At 45.1% G+C, this 15,751-nt stretch overlaps 1 protein-coding gene across 1 annotated transcript; it reads left to right on the plus strand.

The window, feature by feature from the left end:
• The first annotated feature begins 534 nt into the window (after nt 1-534).
• Nucleotides 535-14,214, plus strand: LOC109917068 (BTB/POZ domain-containing protein KCTD14). Its single transcript, XM_048598074.1, has 2 exons — nt 535-829; nt 11,659-14,214. Exons 1-2 carry the CDS (start codon nt 647-649, stop codon nt 12,328-12,330), a joined length of 855 nt encoding a protein of 284 aa, XP_048454031.1. The 5' UTR covers nt 535-646; the 3' UTR covers nt 12,331-14,214.
• Nucleotides 14,215-15,751: the final 1,537 nt, after the last annotated feature.

Consider the following 15,751-nt stretch of genomic DNA (forward strand, 5'->3'; position numbering starts at 1 on the left):
GTTACAGACACCTACCACTCTGTGTAAAAAACTTGCCCCTCACATCTCCTTTGAGTTTTCCCTCCCCACCTTAAATGCATGTCCCCTAATATTATGCATTTCAACTCTGGGGAAAAGCTTCTGACTGTCAACCCTATCTACACCTCTCATAAGTTTACACATTTCTATCAGGTCTCCCTGCAGCCTCTGCTGCTCCAGAGAAAACAACCTGAGTTTTTCTAGCCTCTCCTTATTGCTCATACCCTTTTATCCAGGCGAAATTCTGGAAAACCTCTTCTGCGCCCTCTCCAAAGCCTCCACATCCTTCCTGTAATGTGGAAACCAGAATTGAATGCAATACTCTGTGGCCTAACCAAAAGTCTTATAAAGTTGCAACATGACATCCTGACTCTTGTACTCAATTCCCCAACCAATAAAGGCAAGCATGCCATACGCCTTCTTTACCACTCTATTTACTTGTGTGGTCACTTTCAGGGAGCTATGGACCTGATTTGTTATGTGAATATGTTTCATAAATTGCTTTAATCGAGCGAGTTCCACTCCATGTTGAATGAACACCACAGCCTGTGCACTGTGATGTTAAATTGTTGCCTTGCTCTCCAGCAGGATTGTATTCGTGTCTTTGTGGCACGAGTGCTGAGTGGCAATGCTGGCCCGCCCAATTCCACCTGACTGTTTACGTAGGAGAGAAAATTCCTTTGGCAGGTGCCTCTGGTTCTGTATTGCCGAGCAGCTGGGACACACAGAGACAAACAGACAGACAGACAGAATGAGTTCCACCGGCTCCAGAGGAACGTCTGCGAAAACCAACATGGGCAGCCCTCAAAGTGTAAGTTTTAACTTTTGTCTCTGGCTAAAAAGTTGCTGCTAATTCTGTAATGGATAGTTCCTAGACTGTTACTTCCTTCTCTCTCTCTCTCTCTCTCTGCTCATCTCCTCTTTTCTCTTTCCTCTCCCTATCTCCCCTTCTCATTCTCTCCTACCCCTTCTTTTCTCCCCCATTTTCTCTGTCCCTCCTCTCTGTTGTTTCTCCTTCCCTCCTCTACTCTCAGTTTCTCTCTCTCTTGTTCCTTCTCTCTCTGTCTCTCCCTCTTCCTCTCTGATCCCCCCTCGGTATCACTTCATCTCTTTTTATCCCAGCTCTGTTTGTCTTTCCCTTTCCTCCTTCTGTGTTGCTCTTTCTCCTCTCTGTCCTTCACTCTTTCTTTCACTCTCACCATCCTGCCATCTCTCTGAGAGCAGTTGTGTTTTTACAGAGTATGGGGGATGGGTACAGATGACTTTCACTGTTTTGTTAAAATCTCCTCCCTTTTCCTTCCTGGAGTATAGTGGAGGTGGGGGAGGTGGGGGGCTCTCTGTCTCGGTGTGGGGGACACGTACATATGGATCCGGGAGCACCAATTTCAAAGTTCCACACACCCAAACCAATTCCCCGCGTGGGGAGGACAAATTATAGAAACATATAAAATTATGAAAGGAATAGATAAGATAGAAGCAGGGAGGTTGTTTCCACTGGTGTGTGAAACTAGGACTAGGGGGCATAGCCTCTAAGTAAAGGGGGTGGGGCAGATTTAGGACTGCGTTGAGGAGGAACTTCACCCAGAGGGTTGTGAATCTGTGGAATTCCCTGCCCAGTGAAGTGTTTGAGGCTACCTCATTAAATATTTTTAAAGCAAAGATAAATAGATTTTTAAACAGTAAAGGAATTAAGGACTATGGTAAGTGGGGGGGGGGGGCAGGTGGGGGAGGGGGGTGGGTAAGTTGAGCTGAGTCCATGAAAAGATCAGCCATGATCTTATTGAATGGCAGAGCAGACTCGATGGGCCAGATGGCCTACTCCTGCTCCTATTTCTTATGTTTTTATTTGGTGAAGGTGGCAGTGTAATGATAATGTCACCAGACTAGCAATCCAGAGCTCCAGAATAATAGACCTGAAACGTTAACTCTGCTTTCTCTCCTCAGATGCTGCCAGACCCTCCGAGTTTTTTTTTCCCTGCAATTTCTGTTTCGGTTTACTGAGTTTGGAGCTAAAAGCATGCCTGGTGGTGATTTTTTTTTGAAAAAAATCTTGTCTGTCCACTAATGTCTTTTAGGAAATGAATTCTTCCATCCTTACCCGGTTTGTCGCTACGTGACTCCAGATCCATAGCAATGTGGTCGACTCAAAACCACCCTCTAAAATGGCCACTCAGCTCAAGTCATTATGGATGCTCACATTCCATAAAAAACAACACGTTTATTTGAATTTTTAAATGTTATGGATGGGAGAGGCTTTAAAAGGCCGATAAACAAGAAACAACAAATGATAACTTTGAAACAACACAGTGTGGAGCTGGAGGAACACTGCAGGCCATGCAGCATCAGAGGACCAGGAGAGTTGATGCTTCAGGTCAGCTAGAAAAAGCTAATCAGAGATAGTAGGAACTGCAGGTGCTGGAGAATCTGAGATAACAAGGTGTAGAGCTGGATGAACACAGCAGGCCAAGCAGCATCAGAGGAGCAGGAAGGCTGACGTTTCAGACCTAGACCCTTCTTCAGAAATGTGGGAGGGGAAGGGGGTTCTGAAATAAATAGGGAGAGAAGGGGAGGCGGATAGAAGATGGATAGAGGAGAAGATAGGTGGAGAGGAGACAGACAGGTCAAAGAGGTGGGGATGGAGCCAGGAAAGGTGAGTGTAGGTAGGGAGTTAGGGAGGAGATAGGTCAGTCCAGGGAGGACGGACAGGTCAAGGGGGCAGGATGAGATTAATAGGTAGGAGATGGGGGTGGGGCTTGAGGTGGGAGGAGGGGATATGTGGGAGGAAGGACAGATTAGGGAGGCGGGGACGAGCTGGGCTGGTTTTGGGATGAGGTAGGGGGTGGGGAGATTTTGAAGCTTGTGAAATCCACATTGATACCATTGGGCTGCAGGATTCCCAAGTGGAATATGAGTTGCTATTCCTGCAACCTTCAGGTGGCATCGTTGTGGCACTGCAGGAGGCCCAAAACTGCAGGAGACCGCATCCCCCTACCTACACTCACCTTTACTGGCTCCATCCCTGCCTCTTTGACCTGTCTGTTTCCTCTCCACCTACCTTCTCCTCTATCCATCTTCTATCCGCCTCCCCCTCTCTCCCTATTTATTTCTGAAGAAGAGTCTAGGCCCGAAACGTCAGCTTTCCTGCTCCTCTGATGCTGCTTGGCCTGCTGTGTTCATCCAGCTCTGCACCTTGTTATCTTAGAAAAAGCCAATGACTGTTTGCAAACCAGCCCTTGACCAACTAGTGCCAATAGTCACCAGCTGGGAAAAGCAATTACTGTCCGGCAACTGGAATGAACCTCATTACCTCTTCATTGACAACATTCAAGCCATTATATTTTTTCCTTCCAGGAGATTCTGAGATTTGCTCTAGAATTACACAAAATTACAGCACAGAAACAGGCCATTCAGCCCTGCTACTTCATGTTGGTATTTACCTGATCTCCTTACTTAGGGAGGACGTACATGCATTGGAAGCAGGTCAGAGAAGGTTTCCCAGATTAATACCTGAAATGGGTTGATTGTCTAATGAGGAAAGGCTAGACAGTTTAGGTTTGTATGTGTTAGAGTTGAGAGAATAAGATGTGGCTTGATTGAATCATGCAAGATGCTGAGGGGTTTTAACAGGGTGGATGTGGGAGAATCAAGTACTCACCGCTCACTGTTTAAAAATCAGACATCATCCATTTACGACAAAAATGCAGAGAATTTTTTTTCTGTAGTGAGTCTTTGGAACTCTTTTCTTGAAATGGTCGTGAAATGTAGAAAATGGGAGCAGGAGTAGGCCATTCGGCCCTTTGGGCCTGCCCCACAATTCAGTATGATCATGGCTGATCATCCAACACAGTTCCCCGTTCCCGCTCTCTCAGCCCATACATTGTCAGTTGGCTGGAAGGCTGGTATGTGATGCAGAGTGATGCCAACAGTGTGGGTTCAATGCCCGCACCAGCTGAGGTTACCATCAAGGACTGTCTTTCTCCCCTTGTCCGATATGCAGACCTTCAGGTTAAACCACTCTCTCTCTCTTTCTAATGACAGAGCAGCCGTGTGGTCCTCAGGGACTATGGTGAAAATTGGAGCAGGAGTAGGCCATTCAGCCCTTCAAGCCTGCTGTGCCATTCAATACGGTCATGACTGATCATCCAATTCAGTGCCATGGTCCTGCTTTCTCCCCATACCCTTACATATATGTCCTAGGGCTAAAGAGATCAAACTCCTTCTTGGAAACATTCAATATTTTGACCTCAACTGCTTTCTGTGGCAGAGAATTCCACAGGCTCACCACCCTCTGGGTGAAGAAATTTCTTCTCATCTCAGTCCCAAATGGCCTAGCCTGTATTTTTAGGCTGTGACCCCTGGGTTCTGAACTCCTTGGTCATTGGAAACATTCTCCCTGTGTTTATTTGTTTCTATGAGATCTTCTAAACTCCAGTGAACATAATCTTAATCGACCCACTCTCTCTTCGTCCATCAGTCCTGCTATCTCACAAATCAGTGCATTGGTAGAAGCAGAGTCTTTGACTCTAGATAGATTACTGGCAACCCTGGTGACCAGAAGCTGCTGGCCAATCAAAGATCAGTGATACTTTCATCCTCAAGACCCCAGCTTGCCCCTTGGGAATCCAGTGGAGAGAGAATAGGTTGTAACTTGTAAAATTCTCCTTGTGAGGTGAAGAGAGAGTGGGTCGATTAAGATTATGTTCACTGGAGTTTAGAAGATCTCATAGAAACATATAAACACAGGGAGAATGTTTCCAATGACCAAGGAGTTCAGAACCCAGGGACATGGTGGTGGAGGATTGGGGCTGGGGAAGAATCATAGGATCATACGGTACAAAAGAGGACCTTCGATCCATCAAGTCTGTACTGCTAAAAATACACTACTGCCTATACTATTCCCATGTTCCCCAACTAGGCCAATAGCCTTGAAAGTTTTGACAATTTCAAGAGCTCATCCAAGTACTTTTTAAAGGTTGAGAGGTTTCCTACCTCAACTACCATCCCAGGCAGTGCATTCCAAATTTCCACCACCCTCTGGGTGAAAAGGTTTCCCTTAAATCCTCTCTATACCCCTTGCTTTTCATCATATTTTGACCCTTCAACTAAGGGGAACAGCTGCTTTCTATCCACCCTGTCCATGCCCCTCGTAATTTTATACATCTCAAGCAGGGTCCCCCTCCGCCTTCTCTGCTCCAACGAAAACAACCCGAGCCTATCCAGCCTCTCTTCATCACAGAAATGCTCCATCCCAGGCAGCACCCCGGTGAAGATCTTCTGCACCCCCTCCAGTGCAAGCACATCCTTCCTATTGTTCAAACAATTCCTCAATTTATAGAAGAAGTAGGTGCAGTCCTTCCCATTGTGAGGAGGGGGTGCAATTGGGTGAGTTGACCCTGGCAAGAATCTCACTCCCTTCTCACCAACTCACAAAGCGTTCCGAGCAGCAGATTCAATGGCCTTCTCAAGCTAAGGCCCTTCACTCATCAATTAAATGGACATTTGAGGGTCTTAATACACCAATCACCTGTCTTCTCAGCCGACAGGCAAGATTTGAAATTGTGGTGACCTACTTGTCAGGTCAAGGGAGGTGTCTTCCAATTGTCCCAAACTGGTGGCAAATTTGGTGGTAGCCTCTGAAAGCCAGCTTGCCTTTGGCTCCTCCCTGACGGGACACTTGTTTTTATCAATTGAGGCATAGATTATAACAGCAGGGCGGTTATGTTGGGGTTGTACAGCAGTTTGGTTAGGCCATAGCTGGAGAACAATGTGCAGTTCTGGCTACCACACTATAGATGAGATGTGATTGCACTAGATGGGATACAGAGGAGATTCACCAGGATGCTGCCTGGGATGGAGCATTTTAGCGATGAAGAGGGACTGGATACGTTCAGATTGTCTTCCATACAGCTGGGAAGGCTGAGAGGATATTGATGGAGGTGCACAAATTTCTAGGAATATAGATAGAATGAAATTTTTCCCTTTTGTAGGGGGAGGGCAACAACCAAGGGGCACAGGAGTAAGAAGCTTAACGTTTAGAAGGGTTTTGAGGAAAAATGTTTTCACCCAGAGGCTGGTGGCTTTCTGGAAATCTGCACTTCAAAGGGTAGAGGTGAGAACCCTCAAAACATTTAAGAAGTATTTAAATCAAGATAGATAATGCCCCAGATCTGTTGGGATCTATCCCAGAATATTGAGGGAGGCAAGAGAACAAATTGTTGGAGCAATGACAGACATTTTTTGTATCCTCTTTGGCCACAGGTGAGGTCCCAGAGGACTGGAGAATAGCCAACATTGTCCCATTGTTTAAGAAGGGTAACAAGGATAATCCTGGAAACTACTGACCTGGGAGTCTCACGTCAGTGGTAGGGAAGTTATCAGAAAATATTCTCAGGGTCAGGATCTATACGCATTTAGAAACAAATGGACTTATTAGCAATAGACAGCATGGTTTTATGTGGGGGAGGTCATGCCTCACTAACTTGATCGAGTTTTTTGAGGAGGTGACGAAGATGATTGATGAAGGAAAAGTGGTTGATGTTGTCTACGTAGACTTCAGTAAAGCCTTTGACAAGGTCCCTCATGGCAGCCTGGTACAAAAGGTGAAGTCACATGGTATCAGGAGTGAGCCGGCAAGATGGATGCAGAACTGGCTTAGTCATTGGAGATAGACAGTAGTGGTGGAAGGATACTTTTCGGAATGGAGGGTTGTGACTAGAGGTGGCTCTCAGGGATCAGTGCTTGGACGTCTGTTGTTCATGATCTACATAAATGATTTGGAGGAAAATGTAGCTGGTATAATTAGTAAGTTTGTGGATGATACAAAGATTTTTGGAGTTGTAGATAGTGAGGAGGATTGTCAAAGGATACAGTAGGATACAGATCAGCTGGAGACATGGGCAGAAAAATGGCGAATGGAGTTTAATCCAGACAAATATGAGGTGATGCATTTTGGAATGTCAATTTCAGGTAGAAGGTATACTGTGAATGGCAGAACCCCTAGGAGTATTGTTACGCAGGGGTTCTGGGTGTTCAGGTCCCACAGATCACTGAAGAAGGTATCATAGGTAGACAAGGTAGTAAAAAAGGCTTATGGCATGCTTGCCTTCATTGGAAGGAGCAATGAGTATAAGGATAGGCAAGTTATGCTGCAGCTTTATAGAACTTTAGTTTGGCCACACTTGGAATGTTGTGTACAATTCTGGTCACGACAATACCAGAAGGATAAGGGTGGTTAGGAGAGGGTACAGATAAAGTTTATCAGGATGTTGCCTGGTATGGGTGATTTTAGCTATGAAGAAATGTTGGATAGACTGGATTTGTTTTCACTGGATCGCAGGAGGTTGAGGGGCGACCTGATATAAGTTTATAAGATTGTGAAAGGCATGGATAGAGTGGAAAGTATGAGGTGTTTTTCCCAGGGTGGAAGGGTCAATTACTATGGGATACAGGTTCAAGATGCAAGAGGAGAAGTTTAGAAGAGATGTGCAAGTTTTTCACACAAAGGGTGGTGAGTGCCTGCAATGTGCTGTCAGAGGAGGTGGTGGAGGCAGACACAATAGCGGTATTTAAGTAGCACCTGGATGAATACATGAAGAGGAAGGGAATAGAGAGATACGGATCCTATAAGTGAAGACAGTTATAGTATGGAAGGGCAAAATGTGACGGCGCAGGTTTGGTGGGCTGAAGGGCCTGTTCCTGTGCCATATTGTCCTTTGTTCTTTCTTTAGTATAAATAAACACTTAAAACACCATAGATACAAGGCATAGGCCAAGGGCTGGAAAATGGCGTTAGAATAGATGGATGGTTAATGACCAGCATGGACACAATGGGCTGAAGGGCCTGTTTTCATGCTGTAAATACTCTATGACTCAATCTAATCAAGCAAAGAGACACCGTTCACTTTCCTATTGGTTTCCTGGTGTATTTGTCCTCATAGCTCCTCACCAGCCTACAGCTAAACACAAGGAGAGTAGGGGGAGGAATGAAAGGAGGTTGGAGATCATGCGATGAAGCCTCCGGCCCAGGAACATTGATCAACATCAATTTTCGTGTTAGGTTAAGGAGTCCTTTCTTGGCGCAGCTTGAGTGATGGCTATACTCCAAGAAACCAAACTCCCTCCCTTTGTGCCTGACCTGAGTGCAGACTCTGCCATATATTTTCCTTTTGCTCCATGGCACGGTGGCTCTGGGGTTAACACTGCTGCCTCACAGCGTCAGGGGTCTGGGTTCAATTCCAGCCTTGGGTAACTATCAATGTGGAGTTTACACGTTCTCCCTGTGTCTGTGTGGGTTTCCTCTGGGTACTCCAGTTTCCTCCCACAGTCCAAAGACATGCAGGTTAGGGTGATTGGGCCATGCTAAAATGGCCATAGTGTGCAGGCTAGGTGGGAAATGCAGGGTTACAGGGATTGGGTAGGGGGTTGAGGCTGGGTGGGATGGTCTTTGGAGGGTCGGGCTGGACTCAATGGGCAGAATGGCCTGCTTCCATATTGTATGTTCTATATCAGCCTCATGTTCTACCCAGGCCCCTTGGCAAAATGCTGTTGGCAAAGCCTACTACAAGAATCACTGAGCTCTGTCTAAGGCCGGCTCCTCTCGGGGTTCAGATGTAGTTTGCTTGCTTCCGGAGGTTGACATTCCCCACTCAAGTATACTTGGTGCTGCATATTACAGCACAGAAGGAGGCCATTCAGCCTATCATAGCCGGGGTGGCTGTGCACTTAGCCATCCATTTGGTCCACCTTTTCCAAATACAACTCAGCATAGATTTTCCCCTTTACATTAAATGGTTTGAAAGATTATGGAGAGCAGGCAGCAGAGTGGAGCTGAGGCTGAGATGAGACCAGCCATGATTGTATCAAATGGCAGAACGGGCTCAAGGGCCTGAATGGTCTGCTCCAGCTCCTAATTCTCATGTTCTAAATATTTATCCAATTTCCTTATTGTGGAACAAAAACACAGACAGGTTTGTCAGCATCTGTGGAAAGAAAGCAGAGCTAACATTTATGTCTGGTGACCCTTCTTCCAAACTGGACCTCAAACTTTAACTCTGCTTTCTCTCTCCACAGATGCTACCAGAGCTTCTGAGTTTTCCTAATTATTTCTGTTTTTGGTTCTGATATCCAGCATCTGCGGTTCTTTGGTTTTTTTTTGCCCTTATTGTGGAAGCTACTTCTTCACCGTTTCAGACCACGCATTCCAGATCTCAATAACTCCAGTGTAACCAAAGGTTTTTCTAGATTTTTTTTTACCAAATCATGTTAAATCTGTCTCCTGCTGATTGACCTTTAATCCAGCAGAAACTCTTACTCTTCATTTGCTGTATCAAGACCCCTTTATTGAAGGGCATACTCCCACTGCATTCACTGAGTTTGCTAGTGATTGAGGAGCGTTGTATTTCTTTTCCCCATGGGATGTGGGCATCACCAGTTGAACCAGTATTTGGTGGTCCACCCCTAATTGCACTAGAACTGAGTGACTTGCTCAACAATTTCATCAAGTTAATACTTGCATTTAGGCCAGACCAGGTAAAGACAGCAGATTTCCTTCCTTAAAGGGCACTAGTGAACCACACGTGTTTCACAAAGACTGATAATTCCATGCTCATTAGCAATAGAATTCCTACAGTATGGAAGCAGGCCATTCAGCCCATTGAGTCCACACTGACGCTCCAAAGAGCATCCCACACAGACCTGCAACCCCTACTCTATCGCAGTAACCCTGCATTACCCATGGCCAATCCACCTAGCCTGTACATCCCTGGATACTATGGGCAATTTAGAATCCACCTAACCTGCACATCTTTGGACTGTGGGAGGAAACTGGAGCACCCGGAGGAAACCCAAGCTGACACAGCGAGAATGTGTAAACTCCACATAGACAGTTACCAAGGGTGGAATCAAACCTATGTCTCTGGCAGCAGTGCTAACCACTGAGCCACCATGCTGCCCTGCTAACTTTTGATTCCAGATGTATTAACTGAATTTAAACTCTACCAGCTGCTGTGGTGGGATTTGATTCCATGTCTCTGGATTATAGTCCAGCAACATTACCATTTTGCCACCACCTCACAGACTGTGGTATTACTGTTCAATTCCTAGTGCAGTGGTAACACCACAAGACATGAGTTTCCTCGCCTGTGTCCTCAGTGTGCATGCTAGACATGGTCTAATGGATAGTGGTCATTTTTATCAGTGGCATGTGTCTGTAACAGACAGGCTGGTATGGCTGACATCAAGGAGGTCCCTCCTGCATGTTGGGTCCTTCACCAGATTAGTTCCTCAGTCCCTCGTGATCTACTGAGCCTCTGGTCACTGAGAGAATTAGTTAACGTCCAGGATCAGGCTTAACGAGGCTACAGTTAGATGTATCCTTGAAGGCCGGTTTTTCACAATATTCTTCAAACTACCCGATTCACTGAACTCAATTTCACCTCTTCCCATTTGAATTCACAACCTTCAACTTGCTAGTCTGTTATCAACAATCTGGCAGCGGAACCCTAGAACGCTTGCCTCCAAACAAAAATGTGTTGAGGCAAGATTGATTGAAAATTGACAGATCCATCTACCAAGGTAAGTAGATAGAGTCAGAAGGTGTTGCAGTCATCACTTAGTGACATGAAACAGTCTCAAGGGGCTGAATAGCCAACGCCTGTTCCCATGTTGCTGTAACAATATTTCGTATTGCTCAAGCATTGGAATGCATGTAGGCTTGTGTTGGTCAGCTCAACAATGTTTGAACAACAAATAATTGTCATTTCCAAATGGAAATGGAATGTTTGGGCTGTGCCTCAGAATGACTCAGGCAGCAAGCATTTCCAGAAAGTCTCCAATGTTAACACAATGAAAGTATTGCAGTCTTAAAAGGTCATCAATAAAAAGACTGGTGTACTGGTAATGTCACTGCAGTAGTAATCCAGAGTCCCAGGGTAATATCCTGGGGACACAAGATCAAATCCCACTGACAGGTAATCAAATTCAATTTAAAAAGTTGAGAGTTTAAAAACCAGGCGGGAAAACACACCGGCGCTTCATCGGAGGCTACACTGAGGATGTTACCAAGCACAGTAACGAAACATCTGCGGAACAACAAACCAGCTCGGCGAGCCAACCAACCTCAACACCCACAACCCGAGCTACAGATCTACTCCAAAACCTTAAATCCAACTAAAAAGCTAACCTTACACAAAAGTCCATCTAATGCCCTTCAGGGCTAGAAATCTGCCATCCTTAGTGTCTCTGGCCTACACATGACTCCAGACTCACAGTGACGTGGTTGACCCCACACTGCCCTCTGGCAATTAGGCATGGGCAATGAGTGTTGGCTCAGCCAGTGATTCATTTCCTGAACGAATGAAATTTTAGTTTTAAAATTCAAATTAATTTCATTAATGCCATGCTTGCCTCCTTTGTCATTTATAATTTGGAAAGCTGTGATATTCCAGATTTATTCATTGAATTTACAATCCACCAGTTTGAATTTGTTTACTGTCAATGTTTTGAGTTCACAGGCACTCCTGAGGAATAGCTTTGAGATCGATGAATCAGGATGAATGACGAGTGTTGGGGGGTATTGACTGAGATTGCAGAAAGGTACGATTTTACTTCTCCCAGTTCATTCTTCTTGCATTGTTTCTCTAGGCTTTGTCAGTGATCAGTCTGAATGTTGGAGGTCACATCTACTCCACCGCGCTTGGAACTCTACTCAAGTATCCGAAGTCCAAGCTGGCCGAGATGTTTAGTGGTCAGTCCAGACCCAAGATGGACTCAGAAGGGAGGTACTTCATCGACCGGGATGGGACTCACTTCAAATATGTGCTGGACTTCCTCCGGGGTCAAGAGCCCCCACCCAGCCTGGCCGAGGTAGTCTACCAGGAAGCCTTGTACTACGGCATCGAGCCCCTGGTCAAGCTGCTGGAAGACTCGCCCAAGATCTTCGGCGAGATGGTGGGCCGGAGGCAGTTCCTGGCCAGGGTGCCAAATTACCAGGAAAACATTGAGGTGATGGTGCGGGTGGCCAGGGCAGAGGCTGTGGCCTCTCGTCAGTCCACCGTAACGGTGTGCGTGGTCAGAAACGAGGAGGACGCGGTCAAATGCCATGAGGCTGTGAACGGCCTGGACATGGACAAGGAGTCGGTTGTGAGGTTTGGGCCCTGGAAAGCATCTCCGTCCATCTCTGACCTACTGTACTGCATCAAACTGGACATCGAAAGCAAAGGCTACAGTGCCACCTACAGGCCTCATGAGATAGGGAAAGGGTTCCTTGTTCGACCTTGCGAATTCCTCTACAAATTTACCTTTACGTGGTGGTAATATTTAATGTAATGAGACAATCAGAGTATCATGCAGTTGTGTCACTGGACAACACTGATTGCATGAAGTGAGGATGGTGCATTTTGGAGCCGGATGAGAATCACAGAATGACATTGCACAGCAGAAGGCCTGTCAACCCATAATGCCTGTGTCAGATCTTTGGAACTAATCCCCACAACACTTCCCCACAGCCTCGAAAATTTCTCCTTTTCAGATGTTTACCCAATTCCCTTTGAAAACCGGTGCGGAGTCTGCATCCACCACCTTTTCAGTCCACATCACAACAACTCAACAAACATCCCGCTCACTGATTGTAAACCTGTGTCATCTGGTACTGTCAGCCCTGTCACTGGAAATATATCCTCATGTGTCTCCAAACTAACTACATCTTGTACCAGTATTGTCTACCAGCGCTGTTCCTTTCTTTAGCTGTAATGTTGTTGGACTATCAAATGGACCCTGTGTTCTTTTCTTTTAATTCCCAAAGGACAAGGCCAGCTCAGGGAAAGGAAAGACCATTTGGCCCTTAAGCGAGCTCTTTCTGACTGGGAACAGTCTCCAATCCAATTTATTTAATCTGACCAACAAGGTGTTTAAGCACCTTCGACCCAGCCAGCGTCTATTCAGAGATATCTGCTTCATCACCGGAGTACTCAAACCCATATGACTTGAGAATCTTTCTTTGTTTATTTAATCTGTTCCGAGACAGTACAGCTCACAATAGCAGGGTGTGCCTCTCAGTCATCATTCATTGACATCCTGGGTTCCTGTACACACAACCATCACTTGTGGTGATTCTCCATGTAATTTAAAGCACTTTGCTCATCTCTAAACCAATTTCTTAGTTGACTTTTAAACACCCTCCAGCTGCCTCTCTGTCTTAGCAGAGATGGAGAGTGACATTTACCCAGTTAGGAAGATGGGAGGGGGAACTCATTGGAGTTAGCAACTAATACACACAAGGGTCAGTGTGCAGGAAGGTTGTTGCTTCAGATTTCTAGCATCCACGGTATTTTGCCTTCATTCAAAAATTATTTTAAGTTTGGCAAGATGACAAGGGGAAAAGCACCAGATGCATTTCTAATGAGAATTACATCCCATGAATGAAGGGGAGATGGTGGTAATTAGTAACCCAGAGTTTCATTTAATGTTCTGCAGATGCAGGTTCAAATCCTGTTCAAATGAACTTAAATTCAGCGAATAAAGTTGGCATGAAATGCTGGTCTTAGTTTCATGGTCACCGTTCATATAATGAATTGTTGTAATCCCATTGGGTTTGCTAGGGAAGGAAATCGTCAGTCCTTACCTGGTCTGGCCTACGTGTGACTCCAGACTGTCAGCAATGGGGTTGACTCTTAACTGCCCTCTGAAATAGCCTTAGCAAGAGGGATGGGTAACAAATATTGGCCTTGCCAGCCATGCCCACATCATGGGAAAGAATAATCAAGTGGGGAGTGGCTTGAATTGACACTAAATGGATGAACGGCTAGTCAGCATGAAAGTCGACAGAAATGGGAATTGGATGGTTTGTAAGAGGAGAGTCATGATCAGCCCATTTACCTGCACAACTGCCATTGGACTGACTTCAGCCGCCAGCTCGCCAAGTTCCGTAGTGACAAGATGCCAGCCCGGAAATGTGTTGATCTGCCTTATTGCAGGAACAGGCATGTCTGACCTGTTAGTTAGCGGTGTTCCTGCAATCAGGCTCTGCCTCTGATCAGAAAGACTTTTCAGTTATGTCACAGTGAAACTTGAAGCAATGATACATTCTCCAATTGCAGTTGGGTGTGGTGTACACTGCGTGGTTGGCCTATATTTGAAGAATCAGATTGGGCAATCTGCTGTATGTCTGTTGCTAATTCTATTAAAGACTGATAAGCATTCCATTGGCCAACCCTGTGTAACAATATATATTTCATTAACAATGTAAATCTTGGCAAGAATGCAATTCATTACGTAAGTTTCCTGTTGAAACATTTCTGCATTTGTAAATAACTCAGACTAACTTATGGTGCATAATGAGGTAAAGATTCTCCACCCACTGCATCTTGCTGGAGGAGTAATTCTGTCTTTATCTGAGGGACTCTAAATAGAGATAACAAAGTGTAGAGCTGGATGAACACAGCAGGCCAAGCAGCATCAGAGGAGCAGGAAGGCTGACGTTTCGGGCCTAGACCCTAAGGGTCTGATGCTGCTTGGCCTGCTGTGTTCATCCAGCTCTACACCTTGTTATCTCTGATTCTCCAGCATATGCAGTTCCTACTATCTCTGACTCTAAATAGAGTTCTGTTTGCTGTAATGGACCAGACCAGACCAGACCCCCTCAAAATATTTTAAGAAGATAAGGTGTAGGCTAACTTTTTCTTATTTTAAAGGCAAACTTAAATTGTCTATTCCAGATACAATGCAACTAGTCAAACTACATGACATTAATCAAAACACAATTTATTTAAACACTATAGTTAAAATACAAACAAAGAAAGAAGAAATTTGAATAATAACTCTATTTGAAACTTAACAGAATAATAGAAACAGTAACAATTATTAATTAATGCCAATATAGTAACATTCCATTAACATACCCCTTGGCAAAAATGGAAAATTCAGACACAGGTTCTCACATGCAGTTCTCCAATTCAGGAGGAAAAAAGCATCAAGAGAAAATTCGGAGAGAGTAGCAGCCAGGAGAAATTCACTGAAGCTTCCAACTCTGTTGAGACCCCAATAGCTTCTCATGCTACTGTAAAAAACCAGAATCCAGAAATCTGGATCTGAGACAAGCTTGACATACCCATTCAGTTAAAAAACCCAAGGCCTCCCAAGGATAGTAGAACTGCCGATACTGGAGTCTGAAATAACAAGGTGTGGAGCTGGATGAACACAGCAGGCCAGACAGCATCAGAGGAGCAGGAAAGCTGACGTTTCGGGTCTGGACCCCTCTTCAGAAGATTTTCTGAAGCATGGCCATCTATGTGTGAAGCCACAAGAGGTGGGGGAGATTTTTAATGAATAATTCTCCTCAGTAAACACTGAGGAGAGAATTGTGGATGCTAAAGAAATAAGGGAAACAAGTGGGGATGTTTTGGACTGTGCACATATCACCAGATTCCTATCGCCTTAGATCGCATTAAAGTGGATAAATACCCTGGGCCTAATCAAGCCTATCCTCGGATGTTGTGGGATGCTAGGGAAGAAATTGCAGAGGCCCTTGGAGAGATTTTTGCAAGGGGACCTATTCTCTCCCTAGCCACACTTTTTCTCTTAATATAGCTATAGAACATCATGAGATTATCTTTAACCGTATCTGCCAGATCCATCTAATACCCTTTCTTTGCTCTTCTGATATCGCTCTTAAGTGTGCTCCTACACATTTTATAGTCATCTAGGGATTCACTTGAGTCTAATAGCTTAAACCCAATGT

Source organism: Rhincodon typus, chromosome 6, assembly GCF_021869965.1.
Source record: "Rhincodon typus isolate 14 chromosome 6, sRhiTyp1.1, whole genome shotgun sequence".
In the NCBI taxonomy this organism is placed as follows: domain Eukaryota; kingdom Metazoa; phylum Chordata; class Chondrichthyes; order Orectolobiformes; family Rhincodontidae; genus Rhincodon; species Rhincodon typus.